The 21,069-nt window shown below is 37.9% G+C and overlaps 1 protein-coding gene across 24 annotated transcripts in view; it reads right to left on the bottom strand.

Moving 5' to 3' along the window:
• afdna (afadin, adherens junction formation factor a) overlaps window positions 1-21,069 on the bottom strand; it is a 122,950-nt gene that overhangs the window by 51,004 nt on the left and 50,877 nt on the right. For 11 of the 24 annotated variants that reach the window (XM_051875172.1, XM_051875182.1, XM_051875157.1 and 8 more), the window contains exons 2-11: window positions 15,019-15,214; window positions 14,250-14,362; window positions 12,078-12,238; window positions 11,645-11,805; window positions 10,094-10,251; window positions 8,962-9,055; window positions 8,242-8,376; window positions 6,775-6,816; window positions 5,428-5,522; window positions 5,075-5,328 (exon numbers count right to left, since the gene is read on the bottom strand). In XM_051875172.1, the coding sequence (XP_051731132.1) occupies window positions 5,075-5,328; window positions 5,428-5,522; window positions 6,775-6,816; window positions 8,242-8,376; window positions 8,962-9,055; window positions 10,094-10,251; window positions 11,645-11,805; window positions 12,078-12,238; window positions 14,250-14,362; window positions 15,019-15,214 (1,409 nt within the window). Of the gene's footprint in view, window positions 1-5,074; window positions 5,329-5,427; window positions 5,523-6,774; window positions 6,817-8,241; window positions 8,377-8,961; window positions 9,056-10,093; window positions 10,252-11,644; window positions 11,806-12,077; window positions 12,239-14,249; window positions 14,363-15,018; window positions 15,215-21,069 lie in introns of those variants that run through there. The other 13 variants (XM_051875158.1, XM_051875161.1, XM_051875178.1 and 10 more) reach the window with 3 other exon arrangements.

Here is a 21,069-nt window from a genome sequence, read left to right as displayed (position 1 = left end):
GTGTGTGTGTGTGTGTGTGAGAGAGAGCTCTGAAGACAATCAATAAAGCGCCAACATTCTTACTAGGCTAAATGAATAAGCAGGAATCCTACAGCCTAAAGATACACCCGCACAGTGTTTGAACAAAATTATACAAACGAAAAGTACCGTAAATGACAAGATTAGAAGGCAGCAAACTGCTACCGTGTTCAACAGCTGTCAAACAGCTGTCTCCAGCTCTCTGCGTTCAGATAGGGACATAATCTATCCAGGTATCATCTATACTCCAGCTTGGGTGTGGGGCAGTTTGTTCAAAAAGCTCAGTATGAGCAATGACATTTCCTGCTAGAAATGGTTTATATATTAAATAACCATGTGGTAATGTCCGTTTTGGATAATCCAGAGAATTAAATACTTTACAAATTAAAGGTACAGTACTTTTTTTTGGAACTTGATGGATGCAAACCAAAAGATATGATTATTCTGATAATATATTAAGCTTGGCATCAGTGTGAAAACAGCTTTATGTTATGTAACTCCAAACAGTACAAGTAATATACTTAAAATGGTAGTTCTCATTCAGATCAATGGAGCCACAAAAAACAGCCTGTACTGTGATGATTTTGAAGTGTCAAGTGTGACATTGTCAAACATAAAAAAAATTACACCTTACATCCCTTTCCTATCTTGACTTCGAGACACATCTTGCTCTGTATTTTCACTTTACTCCATGTTTCTCACTCTTGCATGTAAATAACGTACAGCAATTCTGCTCTCTGATAGTTTACAAATTGATCTACTGTCGTATTAACAGAAAAGCAAAATTGTTCAAAGACAACCTAAAGCATATATCATATCCCATAGCTACTGAAATATAAGATTTAGATGTGCATTGAAGATGCACAATGCTCCTTACAATATACAATATAAACGCAGAGATTTTTTTAAATGAAAATAATACTTTTAATCAGCAAGGATGCATTAAATTGACCAAAAGTGACAGCAAAGACATTTATAATGTCACAAAAGATTTCTATTTTCTGTTCTTTTGAAAAATGGCATAGTTTCCACAAAAAATATTAAGCAGCATAACGGTTTTCAACATTGATAAGCTTATTAGAATGATTTCTGAAGGATCATTCAGGACACTGAAGACTGAAGTAATGATGCTGAAACTTCAGCTTTGCATCACAGGAATACATTACATTTTAAAATATATAAAATTAGAAAACAATTATTTTAAATTCTAACAAAACTTAATATTACAGTTTTATGTTATTTTCGATCAAATAAATACTGCATTGCTGAGCATGAGAGACTTCTATTAAAAACATTTAAAAAAAATCTCACAGTCATGAACTTTTGAACGGTGGTGCATTTAGAACATTTCTTTGCATTAACCTGCAGTTTGAGTACATTTTTGTACATATTTGTACAACACAAAATCAGAAAAATCAGATATTACAAGGACTGAGCTCTTGTCTGATCCTTCCCATTAGCAAGCTTCCCTGTCCTGGAATGAGGACCGCTGTAATCCAGCGGAACATCAGGACATCAGATTAGAGATTTCTGCTTACCGTCACAAACACGTTCGCTAAGAGACGACATGTTTTCACATCAAATTAATGCAGGAAATTAACCTAATTGAACCTAGACATTACGAACGAATGGCCTGAAATGAACACAGATTTAATTACTGTGCATTCACATGCTTGCATGCCAACAGGATCTGCATGGAATACATGCCCGCACAAAATTACTTTGTAGAGTTGCAGAAAAAAAGTCAAAGTCAAAGTCAAAGTCAACATAAGAAACAGGAATTACAACTCTTAAAGAGCTTTATAATGCAACTACACATGGCATAGCTCACATGTTCTAACAGACAGTCATAATCAAAGAATAAACTATTACTAATGAGGAGGGTTTGGAAATTAGTGTTATGCAATTAATGTATCATCTCTTTTTTCCCCCATTTCCTGAGGCTACGTTTGAATTCACAAGAATTCATATTATCAGGGCTTGACATTAACATCCGCCAACCCGCCAAATGTGGGTGGATTACAGCAGTGGCGTGTAATGCTGTCACTCCTACTAGCCACTTTGGTGGGTTGAATTGTATATATAATATATACATTTTTCAATTGTAGCCTTTTAAAAAGGCATCTGAACTAATAAACTAAGTGCAATGTTGTGTCAAAAATATAGATTTTTTGATACATAATGATGCTGAAATATCAGAAAAGCTTCCGATACTCATTTTCCGCAGAAAAGATACATGATACCAGCTGCACTTTCTCGCTCTCTCACTCCCCTCACTCACTCGTTTCATTTGCTCCGGATGAATATTGTTGATGTTACAGGGCTTGAATTTCGGCGTGGGGTTGCACGTTTTGCTCATAATTTTACTCATTCCCGCAGACTTTGCTCTCACACCCAAAGTGTGCGCACATAAAGCTGCCTCTCAGAACTAAATTGAGTTCTTTTTTGCTGCTTATCGTACTTAAACCGTCAAATACACACAAAATGTCAAAATGCCGGTCTTGGAGAGTATTCACATAAACACAGTCAGTTATGTTTTAAGTGAATGTAAACAGTTCCGAAAGAAATTGCATGTATAATGTGCAATGCACATTGCATATAAACAGTATAATGGGTCCGTGCGTCTGGTCTTAAAGTGACAGCAGCCTAATAAACCTGCTGCCAGATTATGAGGTAATATTAAAAAATATCTATATGGGGGTTTCCCCCCCTCCATAGTATCGATGTCAAAATTGTGGCCAGTGAAAAGTGTGGCTAGTAACTTTGGAAAACCACTAGCCACAGTGGCTGGTGAGCAAAGATGTCAACCCCTGCATATTATATATAACATACACAATTTACTGATTTTACTGTATTTTTGATTAAATAAATGCAGCCTTGGTGAGCATCAGTAACTTTTCAAAAACAAAGTCTTACCAACCCCAAAATTTTGAATGGTATGTTGACAACACTACTAACAACAGCATTTGTCCGTGTTTTTTTTTTTTTTTTTTACATTTCATTTTATTTAAATTTTGATTTGCGTGTGTGTGTAAAAATTACATTAGTGAATCTTTAGATACAAGTCTGAAAAAACCATGTCAACTAACCACTAAGAAGAAACTATGTTTAAGAGTTTAACGAACACTAATATTTAAATACGCATTTATTATTAGATAAACAAAAAAAACCCTCAAAATAAAGCACGCTTATAATTAAATCAAAGTTAGTGGATAATAAACAATGCAACAAATCTTCATAGTCACCTGGTCACTCAAGTGTACAACTCACATAAAACGTGCATGTACTCACCAGGACAGCTCTGTACTCCTCTCTTCCCTGTCTGATATGTGTTACAGTGAAGTACACTGAAGTGTGTGTGAGCGTCACTACTCTCCGCCCTGTCTCAAACACACTTCACCAGCGTTTCTCTCTGAAATGACACTGGGACACACCCCTCTCCAACCCACGCTGATCAGATTATAGAGTCTCTCTCCGCCTGTGGCCGACATAACCTTCCGCTCACCCTTGCCCTGTCACTCTTCTAGCCTCTTTTCCAACAATTCTCACGGTAAAGGCTGCGTTTAAGACTAGAAATCCGAGAGGACAGTCACTGCAGAGGACACCCACGTGCAAAACTCTTAAAACTCCTGTTGCCATGGCAGCAGAGCATCCCATAACACAACGCACACTGGTCACAGATATAAACGTCATAAACAGAGAACAAACAAACGAGAATGTGCACATAAGACACTTAGACATCTAAATACTGCCATCTAATGGCTCCACAAGTGCAAACCATCTCATGAAAAACAGTGACATATTAGTACACTTCTGTTGCATTTTGAAGTCAACCTTGAAATGTTAATCAACCTTTCTTGCAGAACAAAAACAGCCATTATATAAAGGTGCTATCATTATATTAAAAAAAAACATTCACTGTTTTTCCTGACTCCACTTTCTCATTTTGTAGCTCGTTTTGCAACTTTCACATGTAGAATGAAAAATGACAAATGATGCTTTGCACAAATTTGAGATGTGTTGTGAAAGCGAGCTGACGCAATAAACAGGCTCTCCTAAACTGTAGTCATATGTAGATTTGACAAGTCAGATTAATTTAGGTGAATCGATCATACAAACGGTTCATGTGAATCAAACAGTTCAAAAGAATCAACTCATTTGATTCCCTCTGCAGAAGTCCAAGGGGTTTTATACACCATTTTTGTAGTTAAATGCTGCTATTTGACATGTTTTTGGCTCATATATAGAAACTGAAGTGTTTTTCTTGTTCCAATAGTTGCATATAGTATAAATTTATCTGTTAATTCTCATGCTGTCCTAAATAAGATCCTCCAAAAAAATTACAGTTAAGACCATAATACATTAAATACTTCATAGTTAGCTGCTGCTTCTTTTTTTTTTTTCTTTTTTTTTTAAAAGAGTAGCTTGTCTGCAGTTTAACTACTAAATAAGTAGCTTGGCAAGCTTGCGTTTCAAAGAAGCTTCCCTAGCGCTGTGTCTAATGTTACACAGAATAACAGATGGTTCATTGTGCAACTCTGTCACTGCTGGTCAATAATAGATTCATAGTAGTCTACTGTCGTCTATCGTCAACCTATATTAACACCTCGCAATATATTAAAAGTTGAATATACAGTATATTCACGAATGCATACAGTATAATCTCATAAAGTGAGATATATATATATATATATATATATATATATATATATATATATATATATATATATATATATATATACACACACACATACACACACACACACACACACACACACATCTCTAATCTGCTAAACAGCTCTAATCTTCTAAATGTAACTATAAGTCATGAAGCTATTAAGATATAAACATCAACATCATGTTTTTTTGTAAAGCTGCTTTGAAACTATGTGTATTGTGAAAAGCACTATATAAATATGACTTGATTTCTGACTTTTGTATGGTTCTCTGAGTTCAAATGTTTCTGGACACATTCAAATCAATTCAATGTAATTCTAATCAGCTTATATTTGTTTTTCAGCTCTACATGAGTGCTTTTAAAAGGAAAATGGCTTACCCTGATTTGTGTCTACCCTTCATCATGGGCCCTGGGTCTCTCTTGGACATGCTGTGGTCATAGCTGGGGTCTACAAATTTGAAGACGTGAGTGGCCCCGAACTGGACGGTCACGCCGCTGCGCAGAACCGTTGTGTCAGAGATCCGCTGTCCATCCACAAACGTCTCAGCGTCCAAACTGACAGGGGTCACAGTCACCAATCCGTCCGCGTGCATCAGGTCACAGTGGTGAGGCAAAATCCCAGGCCCAAATAGCTGCAGTGTGGAGAAAATCAGGGAAGTTTTAGGTCTATGGATGCGTTTTCATTGTAGTACACTGCAGCTCCAAAGTTGTCATTTAAGAGTTTTCCTTACCTGGATGCTTCCATCTTCACTCCGTTCAGATCCGACCTCAGTGAGGCTGTGCTGTAGTCGGTAGAGTTTGGGTTTATCCCTGGAGTCTGACCCATCTGCAGAGCAGCCACAGAGCAGTGAGACACACACATTTGTGTTTTCTGCAAACTCATTCAATTCAAAACACAAGCATGTGCACGTTGGCACAACCCATTTGTGTCAATTCTGTGCTTAAGGCCATGTAATTAGGGATATGCAAAACTACGTTTCCAAATTCGTCTAGTCAATGGGAAAACTAAACTACTGCATAATTAGGCTGTTTTCACCCCTGTATGTAAAAACGCAACTCCTCCGAGAGGGTGTTTCAGGGTTGTACAGTATGCTAATTAAAGCACAGCCACTAAAAATATACTCCCGTTCAAAAGTTTGAGGACACTAAGAATTTTTTTTTTTTTTTAAAGAAATGAATACTTTTGGCCTTGGTGCGCATAAAAGACTTCTAAAAACACGAATAAAATCGACACCAAACTTTTTATTGGTACTGTATATAAATGCTGACCTCACTAATCAACTAGTTGGTTCTTGAATGACTTTTCGACCCTCATGACACACCCTTACTGTAATAATTGTCAGGTAAATTCAATGAATACTATGCAAAAAATTTATTTTTCATTTATCTGAAATTGGAACTTGATCACAATTTTGGGATTTTTGCGAAGAAACAAAGTACTTTTTTATAGGAAATCTGGGTTATAAATGATGATGGGATGGTTAGGTTCATATTTTAAATATTAGATTAGTAAGATGATTGGCAATTAGGAGTTATAAGCAAAATGCAAAGCACAAACAGTAAAAGAAGGAAATAAGTCTTTATAGAGTAATTTTACTGAGACATTCTGTTGAAAAATTAAAAAGACAGTTTTTTTTGTTTATAATAACATGCACTTATGAATCGTGCAAAATAAAACCAGGAACACGCATTAAAAAAGTAAACAGTCCATTTTAATGTCATGTTGACTTTTAGGTAAGGCATTTTAACCATGAATACATGGTAAATAATACCCTAAGATATTTAGCAATTATGTAAGAGTCTAAGTGAGCAACGCTGCGAACTTTCTACCAATACAAGGAACAATGTGCTATAAAACTAAATGCTTTACCAGAAAATACCACATCCATCTTCTCTAGTGCCAACAATCAGCCCACATAACTGCACACATTACTTTTAGGGGACCAAAAAAAAAAAAAAAAAAAATTGCAAATAGGTCAGTTTTCGCTTTGCAGAAGTGTTTGTAGTTTCTCTTTCCGAGTGTGTGAGAGAGAGGTAGAGCTGGGGGAGGGGTGGAGGTGCAGGCAGGTTTGTGTTACCTTCATGATGGCGGTAGTAGTAGGCATAGTGACTCCCTCGCCCTAGGACGGAACACATGCACAGGAGCCAGGAGCAGACAGAACGGCGGGACACACGCCAACAACACGCCAGAGAGAGAGAAAGAGTGAGCGAGAGAGACAGAGAGAGGAAAAGCCAAGGAGTACCAAACGCAGCAAGAAAGAGAAAAAGCGGCATAAGCAAGTGGTCAGTCTGTCTGCTGACACAAACTCCAAAGATGAGTAAATATGTCAATCAATTTCCAAGCCCCAAAATGTGTTTCCAGAACCCTCATGACTGCCTCTACACCGTATCTACACCGGAATGCGGTTGATGAACGTCCTGTTTCTATTTTTGATGCTATATATACACAAATATATAGGGGTGTAACAGAACATGTATTCACGGTTCAGTGCATGCAGTCAGACGACGAATACATTTGTCACAGGCAATCCACACTCCAATCCAGAAGGGGGCGCATGCGGTAATGCACCGCTGTTTGGCAAGTCATTTAGTGTCCACAGCATGTTAGTTCACTAGAGAAATGAACTCTAGAGGGGAGCATTTCACTAAATATATGCACTATATTAGCTTATACTGTATATTCATTATACTTACTTTACCTGTTAGTAATGTCTTAATTATTTAATATATGTTTTTTTTTTTTTTAAAAGTTGTCATGAAAACAATTTGTTCAAAAACCACTGTTTAATTAAAAAAGAAAAAAAAGAGAAATTTTATCTTTAGTTTTCTCCCCCCTGCTGTACCGAACCCGTACCGAACCCATACTGAACGGTGACTTCAATAACGAGGTACGTACCGAACCATCATGATTGCGGACTGTCACACCCCTGATATATATAACCCATGTAAAATAAAATTATGCCAATGGATTTCCATTTGAACGCTTTCTTTGTAGGCAGCCTTAAGTTCCTGCAGTCGCGATGCGACGTCAGTCACTTCCAGTGTAGACACAGTGTCATTACACATCAGGAGAGTTTCTGCTCAACTATTTGCAGTTAAAAAGCATTGGTTATAAACGCAGTGACAGAGTTAGTTGTGGACCGTAGCAGGGGGAGGAACAGTATGCAAGCAGCAGTTAGACTGAAAGACAGCGTTAGTGAGGGTCAGATCTACATGATGTGAGTTTCCAACTCTAAAAAACATCAACTTGACTGAAACTAAGGTGTATTTTAAGGGGTCTCACTAGCTGACTCTACAGCGGTCCATAGACTGAACTCAATTGTTGGACAAAGCTCTACTCAAGTGTGAATGTCAGTGGGCAATTGGTGGGCCGCTCTTCATAGCTGTCATATCAGTGCAACTGAAACTCTAGAGCAGGCTTAGATCAGCATGACTGATCTACGAACAGCTCTGCTACCATTCAATGACACACAAAAGCCTCTGTTTCTGCTCTAATTTTCCTCTTAAGTGGATGTGATGTCGTTGTGTATGTTTGTGTGTGTCACCTGGGCTCAGTTCAACCAGGTAGGGCAGTTTCTCAGGAGGAATGGATCCATGCTGCCCCATCCTGGTGTCAGGCTTACGTCCTTTCCTTGGAACGTAGTCTGGAGGACGCTTTTTCAGCTGGAATACTAAGGCCTCTGTAAAATGGACAATTTGGATGTAATAGCACATTAAAGTCAACAGGGTGTGGTACAAGCTGATGTAAATGAGAGGCTTTTTTATTATCCAACTCCTCCTTTAAATGCAATTTTAGCATGTAAAAGCAAGAATTTATAACTAACAAAGTGTATCTACACTACCATTCCAAAATTTGGGGTCAATAAGTTTTTACAACTGTTTTCAACATTGATAATAATAAGAAATGTTTCTTGAGCAGCAAATCAGAATATTAGAATGATTTCTGAAGGATCATGTGACACTGAAGACTGGAGTAATGATGCTTAAAAAAAAAAAAAAAAAATCCGCTTTGCATCACAGGAATAAATTACATTTAAAATATATTAAAACAGCTATTTTATATTGTAATACTATTTCACAATATTACTGTATTTACTGTATTTTTGATCAAATAAATGCAGCCTTGATGAGCATAAGAGACTTCTTTCAAAAACATTTAAAAAATCTTACCAACCCCAATCTTTTGAATGATAGTGCAAGTTCAAAAATAGTCTAAAATCTGTCAGAAAATGACAGCAGAATAAGAAATGGTGTGTGTGACTGACCTTTATCACTGGTCCAGTCTCTGAGGATCTGCAGAGGGCAATCTGTATCATCTAGGATGGTCTCCTTCACTGGTTTATCATTTACATGAATCACCTGCACAAAGTGAACATGCACACACTTTAAAAATAAAATTTTGTTGCCTAGAGAACTAATAAAGTTTGACTTCTTTGGCAAAGCACACTAATATTTCACAGTTCGCACTCCAGGCAGGCAGTAGACACCTGTTTTAGTGACAGATACACACTCCCTGCCACGATTTAACAGCAGCTTTATGGACAAGCCGTGTATGTAATTAAAATGGGCTAGAGTGATGGGAGAAAATATTACAATGGCACACTTCTCTCAGAAACTCTCAATGTGATTGGCTGAGATGGCAGCTGAAAAGAGCTGCTGAGCAACGGCGCCGACAGCCCAAGGTTGACGCTGTTGTATCAGCGATGTTTGTCATGCGCTGACAGCAGAGATTAGACCGGCCACTTCAAGCATATCCTGCTCTCCTCCTCTACACTTCCTCGTCATCCCCACGTATATATATCTCTATCTCTCGCTAAACGTGTGCAGGCGGGGCACCCTTGAACTGCACAATTCAATTACTCTCAGCTGAAGAGGTGAAGCAGATGTCAGATCCTGGCTTTAATCTGGAAGACAAATCATGCAGTGGCCTGATGAAATATGCTGGATTTGATCACTGGAAGAGGAGAGATCCACCGAGAGAGCCGGACACGGAAGGGACATTCAGTTTGATTAATAACTCTACAGCAAACCAACATGGTATGTGCAACCACAAAAATTCTGAAGTTTCAAAGATTTCAACAAAAGGTCCATCATCATTAAAATTCTACATATGCCTTAAATGTTCATTAACTACACATTTTGGCTACATTTGACACATTTTATTAGGGATGCACCAATATTACAAATCTGGAAAATACAGATAAGCCAATAAATATGCTGTAATATCCAAATTCGATAATTTTGTCAACATCTGTGAAATTGAATATAATATTAAATATTAAATCCATCCTGTCAATTTTTAAAACACTGTCGATGCTGCACCATCAAATTTATCCTAGGGAAGTACAACTCTCTGAAAGCACCCCCTCGGAAAGCTAACAGTGTGTTAAACCTCACCTGGGCGATACAGTAATCTTTAGGGTTTTCCTTCTCAAGACCGTATTTCTCCAAGGCCTCGGCTACAGCAAAGTCAGCCATATCAGTAGTTGAGAGCAGGATGGTCTTGTAGGGAATGTTGGGCTTCAGACTATCAGCGTAGATCCTCAGAGTCCCTCCTAAATGAGAGAGATATTGTCAAAGAGAATTAAGAACTAATAGTGTAGATTAGCAGTAGACTGATATATCGGAGAGGCCAATTAATCAGAAGATACTTGGCTTTTCCAGATTATCAGAATTGGCTGATAATCACATATATTAACTTACATCTACCTTGTGTCAGCTCCAAAGGCAGACAGATATATTGGCATGGCCAATTACTTGTCATTTTGAAACCTTGCGTCAGCTTAAAAACCTACTGACGGCATAGTCAATGTATAATGCCGATTTACGCTAACAGAATTAGCAGAAATTTTGCTCCTAAAACACCCTCCTATATTCTGAATAATCATTTTGTTTGTGCCCAATGTAGGTTGTAGGATTTTATAAGTATCGCAGCACACACAGCGTGAGAACTCAAACGTCCTCAACACTGGGATCTAAACCCCGCCGCATGCTTGACTAAGCCTCTTTAACCAGTTCACACACTGCTTAACTCTTGCCGGACGGCGGGAATATGATGAGTAACTGGGAAACGTTCTATGTGTGTCACATTGAGGATTTGCCTCTGGTCTAAACCCTCGGCAGCAGACATACGTTATTATCCTGATTACATAAGCTCGGAAAATCTAAATATCCGTGTCTGTCCAGAACAGAAAGGCTATTTTTGGTGTCGGTGTAAACAGAGCTAGAATATAAAGTTTTATGTTGAGGCCTGGAATGGTTTCCCACTTGAAAGTAGGTGGTTCTTTGGCAAAAGGTCCCAACAAGTGCAACAGACCTGCCAGGGTTCTGATTTAGTGCTCTTATTATAAAATTACAGTTTACAGTATCACATAGAGACATACTGCTGACATCATAGCCCATTTTGAATGAAAAACAAACAGAAGGACTTTTTTTCTTTTTGAACTGAATGATTTCTAGATCCACATATAGACCTTGTGCGCCAGAGAAACGAGCATGCAGCCACCTTTAGAATTTTGTGTTTGAACTTCTGTTTTTGCGGTAGCTCTGCATATTCGGTTAATTCACAAATTCGTAAGATATTACCTTCATGCTGTGGAAACACACACCAGATAACAGAACACAATGTGCACAGTGCTGAAAAGGGGCGGGGCTACATAAGGTCTATATAGCATTAAAATAATATATTTATTGTTCAGAAATGCTGAGAATTCAACTTACAATGAACCAAAAATGAAATGTGCATCATCATGTTTTTATGCTCATGTTTGTGTTCCATATGCAAATAAGCTCTGTCATGATTGGCTAACCTTTTCGCATGTGAAATGAGTAACAACGCATTCTACTGAATAATCCGCTATGTAAATATGGGTGTTGGTATGTGATGATAATGATAATGGGTGTTGGTATGTCATGCTGGTATGTAGATATTGTTTATGCCGTACAAACCTGAGTCCGGCCGACCATCTCCGCTGCGGAATTCCTGCATCCTCTTCTCCAGCTTCTGTTGTCGTCTCCTTTTCATCACCACCTCGGGGTTAGAAATGGTCCTTGTGAAACTAGTCTCTGGCATGTCTTTATATACCTCAGCAGCCAACCTGGAGTTCTCTCTATCAGGAAGAGAGCCATTGACAAAAAATACAAACAAATAAGGTTAAAGACGGTCACAGAAATGAGCTATCCAGCACAACACCACAGAAAGAGAAAATAAAAATGTCCTTTCATGAATGTTTAGAACAAGTGAAACAAAAAAAGCTGAGTGGATTTAGTTTTAAAGATGCTCTTATATGATTTACCCACAAACTGAGTCTTACTAAATCCCTTTTATTCGACTTTGCCTTTATGTGCCTGTATATCAAACAAAGCAAATCCTAGTTCTCACCCATCCTCGCGGTTCAGTGTGAGATCATCTCCATCTGGAATTCTGGAAAAGGCTTCCTTCTCCCTCTTCTTCTCTTTCTTCTTCTCCTTCTTGGACAGTGTTCTTTTGAAGTTTTGGATCACCCCCTCCTTCTCCTTCTCAGGGCCATTTGTCAGTGCTCTCTGGTGTAGAGATTGAGAGGAAAAATAAAGAGAAAGAGATGTTGAGGAAAAACTGCAATGGGATATCAAGTAGAGTAGGTTATGGCTAGAACCACACGGATTTTAAGCGAAATAGGAGAATTAATCCGGAAAATTCCTAGCATCCTTTTTTATGTTTATTTGTTCTTCCCTTATTGGAACCATATTCTGAATAAACTTTTAAAATTAAACTGCAAACTTTTGATCTGATATTGCTTTCAGTTTCCAATTGGTTAAGTACTTTTAAAATACTTCTATATTAACTTTTATTATAGTACTAACGGTTAACAATATTATTAAATTATTTTATTTTTTTAATTTAATATTTATCACAATTATTTGTAAAAATTAACTATTATTATAATACTAATAGTTAATATTTTTCATTTTAAATTACATTTTTAAATTAATATTTAAATTATTTTTAAATCTTTTGCATTATTAACTATTATTATTATTATTATTAGTGAGAGATTAATGCTGAATTATGTGGAACAATGCGTTTCATTTGATTTAGTTCTCAACACAGCTGTGTGATTTTGCAATGCATCATAGGAAACATGTTACAGGGGAATTTCAAAATATTGCATTCTATGAATGAATAATAAAGGTCAAAACAAGGATTGCAGAGTTCATATTCAAGCATCCTGAACAAGTTACTCTACAAGAGAGTGGGCAGACAGATGTCACAACACCACTTCAACTCCACATCATCAAATGGTTGAGCTGAAAGCAACTGAATAGCTCATTTTAAGAACATTTAAAAGAAAAACATAAAAGCAATCCTTCCTAAATTACTGAGATGAACCACTTTTTGCATGCTCCTGGTTATAATTATCCACCTTATTTTGCAATGTGTTAGTTAGTTATTTCTGTGAATGTGTGAGATCGATTAGCTGTTATATAGATTAACTACAAGAATAACAAAGTGCAGTAAACAGTAAAGCTATACAAACAAGTGTGTTTAGAATTAAGATAATAAATTAAAACAATGTATCAAATACCAGTCTGCAATATTAAGCACCCTAATGGACTGTTTTTGTACATCTAAAATAACTATAAGCAAATGAAACCGGAAGCCGCACACATTCATGTTATAATTAACCATATCTGGTCTTATGTTAAAAATAAGGTAGATAGCAAAATGCATTCTGATAGTTGCTTGTTTTTGAATAAAAATCAGCTTTCGTTCATCTTTTGCAAATTATCTGCAGCAGACAAATGCAAATGTGCTGTTCTGTGTGAGCAAAGGTTTGTGGCAAATCTAAGGTGACAAAAACATGAATACAACAGTGACACTGGCATCATCTTATCCTAAAATGTTAAGTTTTAGTGGTAAACAGTTGCCACAAGTACTTATGTTAATGATTCAAACATACCACGATTCAGAGGGTGGTATCCAACTTTAATTCATAACGAGCAATCGAACCAAGTGTGAAAACAGCATAAAATGCAGAAAATTGTTGAGATCTACCACCCACACACCTAAACACACATTCTTGCAGACTCAGATAGTCCTAGCTCTAAGTTTATGTCTCTTTGGGGAGTATTGCTGCACACAACACCAAGAGCCACTGAAGTGAAGAGAGAGAGAGACAGATGGAGTAAAACGAAAAAAAAAGAAAAAAAAGAAAAAAAAAAAGAAAAAAAGAATTGATCTGCTCCAGTTAAGCGAGGAAATGAAGTGTCTGCTGATGCTTGTGTGTTTGTATGTCCTGAGAGGGTTTTTAACTGACGTGCAATGGGCCGGCTTGCGGAGAAGATCGTTTTAGGGGCCGCCTGAACAGCAGGGGACTAAAAAAGCTGTTCCAACATAACCAAGAGCAGAAAACTCAACAGCAACAAACACAGACAACCTCAGTGAATCATTACAAAACTACAGTTCCTGCATTTAAGCAGAACAAACCACAGAATCAGGCTCTGTGAAAGTGAGTTGGAGGGGTGGGTTTGTTTTCGATCTTTTGCTTCTGGTCTCTCATCCACGTTTCCTCACCTTGGGCATGATGTCGTTCTCGTTCTTGAGCACGAAGCGGCCCTCTCTGTCATCTTTGTTCCAGTTCAGCTGCACGACCAGTGGTTTCTCGTCCAAGTCCAGTTTCCTCTCTTCTATCACAGAGACAGATTATGCCAGTCAGAAATTCACCTCTCTCAGACTTTAATCAGAGAAGACTGAAACAAAAATGAGGCTACAGTCCAAATGGGTCTCATTCTTTTCTAAATTATTGCATTTAACTGAATGTGATATTACTCAAAAAAGAGCTTTTACAGAAATGTGTTCTGCTCATGTTTTGTGAATGAGACCAAAAGTTATTTATGGAAATTTTGAGAATTACAGATAATTTTGTCCACTTGAAACTTGAAGAAAGTCACACATGTTGAATGGACTAGAAGTAAACCCAGTACATTGGATTCAATATTTATTTAGACAAAAAAAGAGGCCTTTCCTGACATATCGTATATGCAAAAATTATATTAGAAAGTTCCCTAAAAATAAAAGGAAGAGCAAATATGAAACGTGCCATCAAATGCAACCAGATAAACTAAAATGTATATATTAAGAAACATACTCTGGAAGTATGCAAATACATGCAATGTTTCATTATGAACCACATTTTGACAACAACAAGAAATCGAGATTGTATTGCTAAGTGTCAGCATGCATAATCTTACCGACCTCAAACTTTTGCTTCTGAAAGTATTAATTGTTAAAAAGTCACAAAATGGCATTTTTATGGGGTGTTTTTTGTGTTTCCATGACTCACCGCCACTGACATGGACCTCATAGAGGGAGTATTTAGGAGAAGACAGCATCCTCATGTCAGGTCTGAACTTCTCTGCCAGCGTCTCGATCACATCCTGTGTGGTGGCCGTGCTGGACACTCGGATACACTTTGTGGCGAAGTTCCCCGCCACACGGTCCTGGAAGTAAAAGCGCATCACGCCATGGAATTCCAAATCCTGAAAGAAGAAAAAGAATACAACAACAATCAGTTCATGTGGTTTCAACCCTCATCCCTCTACACTCAGTATATGCACTTTTGAAGAGTAACATTCAGATTCACATTCAGCCTGCCACAAAAGTTCATCTCTTGCCCATCTGCGGTTAAATCTAGCAGTAGGCTACATCTGTACCATCTCTGTTGTGTGAAAAGACGAGCAGCTCTGTGTGGCAACATTAAACTCGTAACCTGCAGCGGAGGCTGATATTTGAGCTGGCCGAGCAGGATGTATCTGGGACGAGAGGACAGCAGCCTTAGGACAACAGTGAAGACGTGCTTGAAGAAGCCTTTGTGTCTGTATAATAGAGGAGCAGGCTATCAGCATTCACTGATATTGTCTGATTATACCACAGCAATATGAGCATCAAGAGTGTTTTACACTCATCTCGATGAGCTGTAACACCACACCACATATACACAACTCATTCACACTATATGCTGTCGTTTCCGGACACACCCGACCGCACGCGTGCTTGTGTGCCACAGTGTCTTACAGATGAGATTTCTGGACCCTCAGGGTCATGATGCGCACTTACTACTACTTTTTTGTGAGATGAGTTTTAAACAGACAAGCCCCAGTCAAATTTTCTTCAGAATATTTTAAAAAGAAAGTTAATAATAATAATAATAATCATTAAACTATAATGATGTCATAGAGATCGTGCCACGAGATCTCGCAAGATTAAAATGTGACGAGATTTCTCATCGAGTTGAAAAGCTCTCATGATATTGCCATGATGAAACGTGAGGGTGAAATTAAAATAGAATATGCCACCGCTGTGTTTACATTATGCCTCCACTGTCATTTTGCTTTTTATAGAAAAACTGTTTAATTCAGTTGGATTCATTGCACAACAGAGCCTAAACATCTGACAAATAGCTTGTCTTGTAGAATGCGCGCTCAGTACCGCCACTCCCTGTTCACACAGTACGTGCGAAAGCAAAAGTAAAACGCGAGCGTGCATTCAAACACGATTTCATGACCCCGCATTTTCAGAGCGGCTCCCTGATACATGCAAATATCTCCCAATATGAAAGCGATCTTCTGGGCTATGTAGTTGTAACCATCTCTTTGCTCTTTATCATGCTTGAAGAAAAAAAGAGAAGCCAGTCAGTTGAGTTTGTGGCAAAACCTTTCACAGTGCTTCAGTATTGTTGTCTTTTACTTCATATGATAATTCATACCCAGAAAGTACTGAAATGACATCAAATGCACCTGCATATTATTTTTCCTCGTCATGCATTTCGTCATTGAGGATTTCTTAAAAATACCGTGTAAAAATCTTGTCTCGTTCTCGTGAACTCAATTTTTTGTCTCATCTCGTCTAGTGAGCTGTTTTGTCACACCCCTAATCTATACCATAATGGAAAAGTAGATAAAATTACATGAAATAGCCATTGCAATGCATTTAACTGCTATAATATAACACTTCTTAGTTAAAACAGAATATTTTGCAGGAACTTCAAAGAATTCATAAGGATTTGATTTGGGGCTGCTGCACCTTTTGACCAATGAATTTTCCTGAATTTCCCAAAATCTTTACAATCATGGAATTTTTCTTTTGGAATAATATGCACTGATAAATAAACTGAAAAATGAGACCAAGAACCTTTAACAAGAAAATCATTTTTTATAGCACTTTTCACAACCCATGTTGCTTCAATAGCCGATTTAGAGAAAGAAAAAAAAAAAAAAAGTGCATTGATGTATTTAATGCCCCCAATGAGCAAAGAAAAAAAAAAAGACTCCTATGCAGTGGAGGGAAACAAAGGAAACAAAGGCTCATTTCTGAGCATAATAAATACATGAAACACAGATAAGGGAAAACATTTTGGGTTTCTAATTCCTGAAACGTGAATGTGTGCGCGAGAGGTGTGACTTCAAACATCAAGAGAACAAACGCCATGGCAACCAGAACAATGAGTGTCAGGAGAGTCACCATGTGTTTCCTCAAAACACAAAGGGCCATTTCCTGTCAGCTATAGCGTGTACACCAACTTCAGCCGGTTTGATTCGATCTGTAACAAAAGGCCTAATAAAGAAATAATCAACTAGCATTACAGTGAATTTACCACAGTTATGGGCCGCTGCTAGACACAATCACGATAAAATATAAAAATGAATAATAAAAATAAAATGAAACAAAAATGTAAATAAAATAACAAAATGCATCACTTAAAATGATCACACAGTTTCTGCCAATCTCATGTTAAATTTTGAGTACATCTAGAGTAACAATGCATCCTTCATATCTCCGAAAAGTCTTTAGTTTTATCATATTTATAAAAGATAGATACGCTATACCGAGTCTTTCAGAAAAAAGCTGAGCTCCTGGGGGCGTGCCTGCCGTCAGTGCCGTGGGCGGAGCTAAAGAGTCACGAGCATGCGCAGCTTTTGCGTAGAGATCGTCTGCTAGTTGCTACATCATTATAAATACAAAGGAAACAAAAACGCTCGTGGTGTTTACATTTTATGCACTTGTGCGCCGATTGCCAACAAAACAAAGACATCTGATGCAGCTTTACTCACCACCGGTGATCTGCAAATCCAGCGCCGGACTGGGACTTGTTTACAAAGTACTCATCACCGAAATCCCGGGAACAAACAAACATACATGCACAACTCCGTTGCTGCCCTGGAAAAACAAACTTCATCCACTGTTCCCTTAATGCTAGGTTCTTTGGGAAGCTGAAAAAGGTAATCTTTCCCTCACAACCAAAAACACACTCCTTTGGTGACAGGAGCTGCGTCTCATTTCGGAGGCTGTGTCCTTCGGAGATCGCATTTGAAGGCTGAATACTTCATCAAGGATGTCATATTTAAGAAAAGTAACCGTAATAAAATTGACTGATATTCATTGTGAGGTGTAAAATACTGTAATTCCTTTCTTATGTTACAATCTAATGCTTATTTTTCTTAAATGAGATTGCCTCGATAATGTATGCAGCCTTCAAAGGGTGCGGCCCCTGAATTAGGACACAGCCATTGTTGAAAAATCTCTCGGCTTCCGTATCCCAAACGAAGCGCGTTGATGGGGTTCTCTTTTGACGTCATACAGGCCATACTCGAAAAAAAAACTCTCCGAAACCCGGTCTGAAACCAGAAGTAGTGTATTTGGCACAGAAATACTCCGTCATACGTCTAACTCGTGTTTTGAAACTTTGGCCATGTTTAGTATGAGAATGCAACTCTATGTAAATAAGTCAGAATGCATGACATAGCATTATACCCCCCCTTTAACACTTACAGAATTTTTCCACCAATTTTTTATACATTAATCAGATTTTACAACCAGAACGGTTCAGTTTACCATGCTGGACTGTACTAGACTTCATATAGTTCAATTATCTAGCACGCACAGACACAAGAAGACAGCTCGAAAGGCAGGACAAACTCTTCAGCTTCACACAAGAATGTCTTTGAAGCACAGTAAGAGGGTTTGCTGATGAAAAGGAGACATATGAGTGCTTCGGCTGACTGTTTGCCCCCCGCCGTCCCACCTTTGACCTTGGAACTCTAAACCCTGCTGGAGAAAACTCATCCCAGCTTTATCATCCTGCATTCAGAGAGACACACAGTCTGAAGCCCTGCACTGTGCCGTGGAGCTCATAAATCAGTTATGGGGTGGGTGGCGGCCTTTCATCTCTTATCCATTTGAATTTCAGGAATTCCGAAGTCGAGTCAAACCTTCCATCCAGGCTGCTATCATCACGCTCGTCTGCTGAGGACCATAAATGTGTCAACTGTCACCGCTTTCGGCATATGGAAAAACACGTGTGGAGCAACTGGAGAAATATCAGAGGTGGAATTTGAAAAATTCTCAAAAACCTTGACGATACCTGATCCATTCAGGGAAGTTGGGTCCCTTGGTGGTGGTTAAACTCCAGTTTTCACGCATTACGGTTTTCCAGAGGTGGAAACTGCACATTTGATAAACCGCACGCTCTATGCATTGAAAGATCCTTTCAGGCACAGTGTCAAAAAAAATTACATTTGCAGGGAAGTGCCTATGTATGTAAGAAATGGTGAAATCATACCAGCAGGGGGCGATGACAGGTTATTACAGCCTTCATGCAAATCACCAGACAGTTTGACAACTACAAGCTTATGAGCTCATAGGTCTATCTCAAAGTGGAGAAAAGCATAATAAAACATGTCAGTGGAGAATTTCGGTCAGGCTTGTGGCGACCCGACCTGACGATCACTCCCAGGATAACTCAAAACACATGGGACTGCAGCCACCTCCCAATTCACACACCAGAAACCATTTTTAAAAGCCTTTATCTTCCCTGAAAGTGATGTTTAGTGAAAAAGAGACAAGATTTTTCATTTTCAGATTAAAAAATATGAGTGATATGCATTGAAATGTGGTTGCTATGATGTTCTGGGTTGTTTCTAATTTGTTATATTTACATGTGGGAGATGCTATAATTCAAAGATACTTCATTCAAGGTATCCTTTATCAGTTTACGCATTCCCTGGGAATCAAAAACATGATTTTGGCATTGTTAGTTCCATTCTATTCGGCTATCTGCCCCTAAAATGCCTTGTTCAAATCAGCCTGTATAAGCAATAATATTAGTGAAACTTGTCTTTGCCAGTAGGTTCCAAAAAATGCTGTCATCAGTACAAAACAATAGCAGAGAATGCAAACAGGCTAATCTGCTCACCACACACCGCGTATGACTAAAGATTTCCATGTACCAAACCGACAGTTCTGACAGTTGAGATAGGACCGAGTCAACAACTTCAGCCTGCATCCATCTGCAGCGTCTACATACAAGAATGGCCTTAAAGGCCACAGGGTCAGTGTTCATCTCTGCTCGAGCGCAATTAGCATACTAATAGCCCAGCTCTGTTCTTGACTGTCAGGCTCACCGACGTGCAAACAGTCTCCTGCCTATCAATCTCTATAAAGAGAAACAAAAATCAAACACTTGTAACACCAGCAGGCCTCGGCTGGCTGCTGTAGTTATCAGTTTAAAGGGATAGTTCACCCAAAATTGAAAATTCTGTCATCATTTACTCACCCTCAATCCAAACCTGTATGAATTTCTTTCTTCTGCTGAACACAAAAGAAGGTATTTTGAAGAATGTCGGAAACCAAACAGTTGATGGGCCTCATTGACTTCCATAGTATTTTTTTCCATACTATGGAAGTCAATGGAGCCCATTAACTGTTTGGTTATCCATATTCTTCAAAATATCTTCTTTTGTTTAGCAGAAGGCAAATTCATACAGGTTTGGAACAACTTGAGGGTGACTAAATGATGGTTTAATTTTGGGTGAACTAATTCTTTAACTTCTGCTCCACCAGAACTACCTCAATGAGTTCAAATGAATCATACCATGGAAAACAATACTTTTCTTGCTCTTTTGAAACAAAAGTATGGATGCACAATATATTGGAACTATATTACTGACTTTTTATGTTCAATGTTGGTATTTGGCCTAAATGTTTATGCTTAAATGCAACCTATTTTCAGATTTTAGACTACTTTAGCTGTCATGTAGCACTAACTTAAAACTATACACTATAATCTTGCACTATCCCTTTATCGCTTTAAGAGCACCATTTCTGGAAAAATGTTCCATCCTCGATTATAGGAACTTCATCTCAATTATTTAACTTTCTCGTTAAATCAACTTAAATGCATAGCATTAAATAATCTCAACATCTATATTTCATATAGTACATTAAAATGCTGTGATACCTAAATATAGTTTAGCTTCACAAAATTGTTCTGAAAATGATTTTATTGATATTTTTAACAAAATAGTATAGGTTTTTAATATTGGCTATAATTAAAAAA

The sequence above is a fragment of the Ctenopharyngodon idella genome, chromosome 20 (assembly GCF_019924925.1).
Source record: "Ctenopharyngodon idella isolate HZGC_01 chromosome 20, HZGC01, whole genome shotgun sequence".
NCBI classification, from domain to species: domain Eukaryota; kingdom Metazoa; phylum Chordata; class Actinopteri; order Cypriniformes; family Xenocyprididae; genus Ctenopharyngodon; species Ctenopharyngodon idella.
This window is presented reverse-complemented; position numbering and strand designations above follow the sequence as displayed.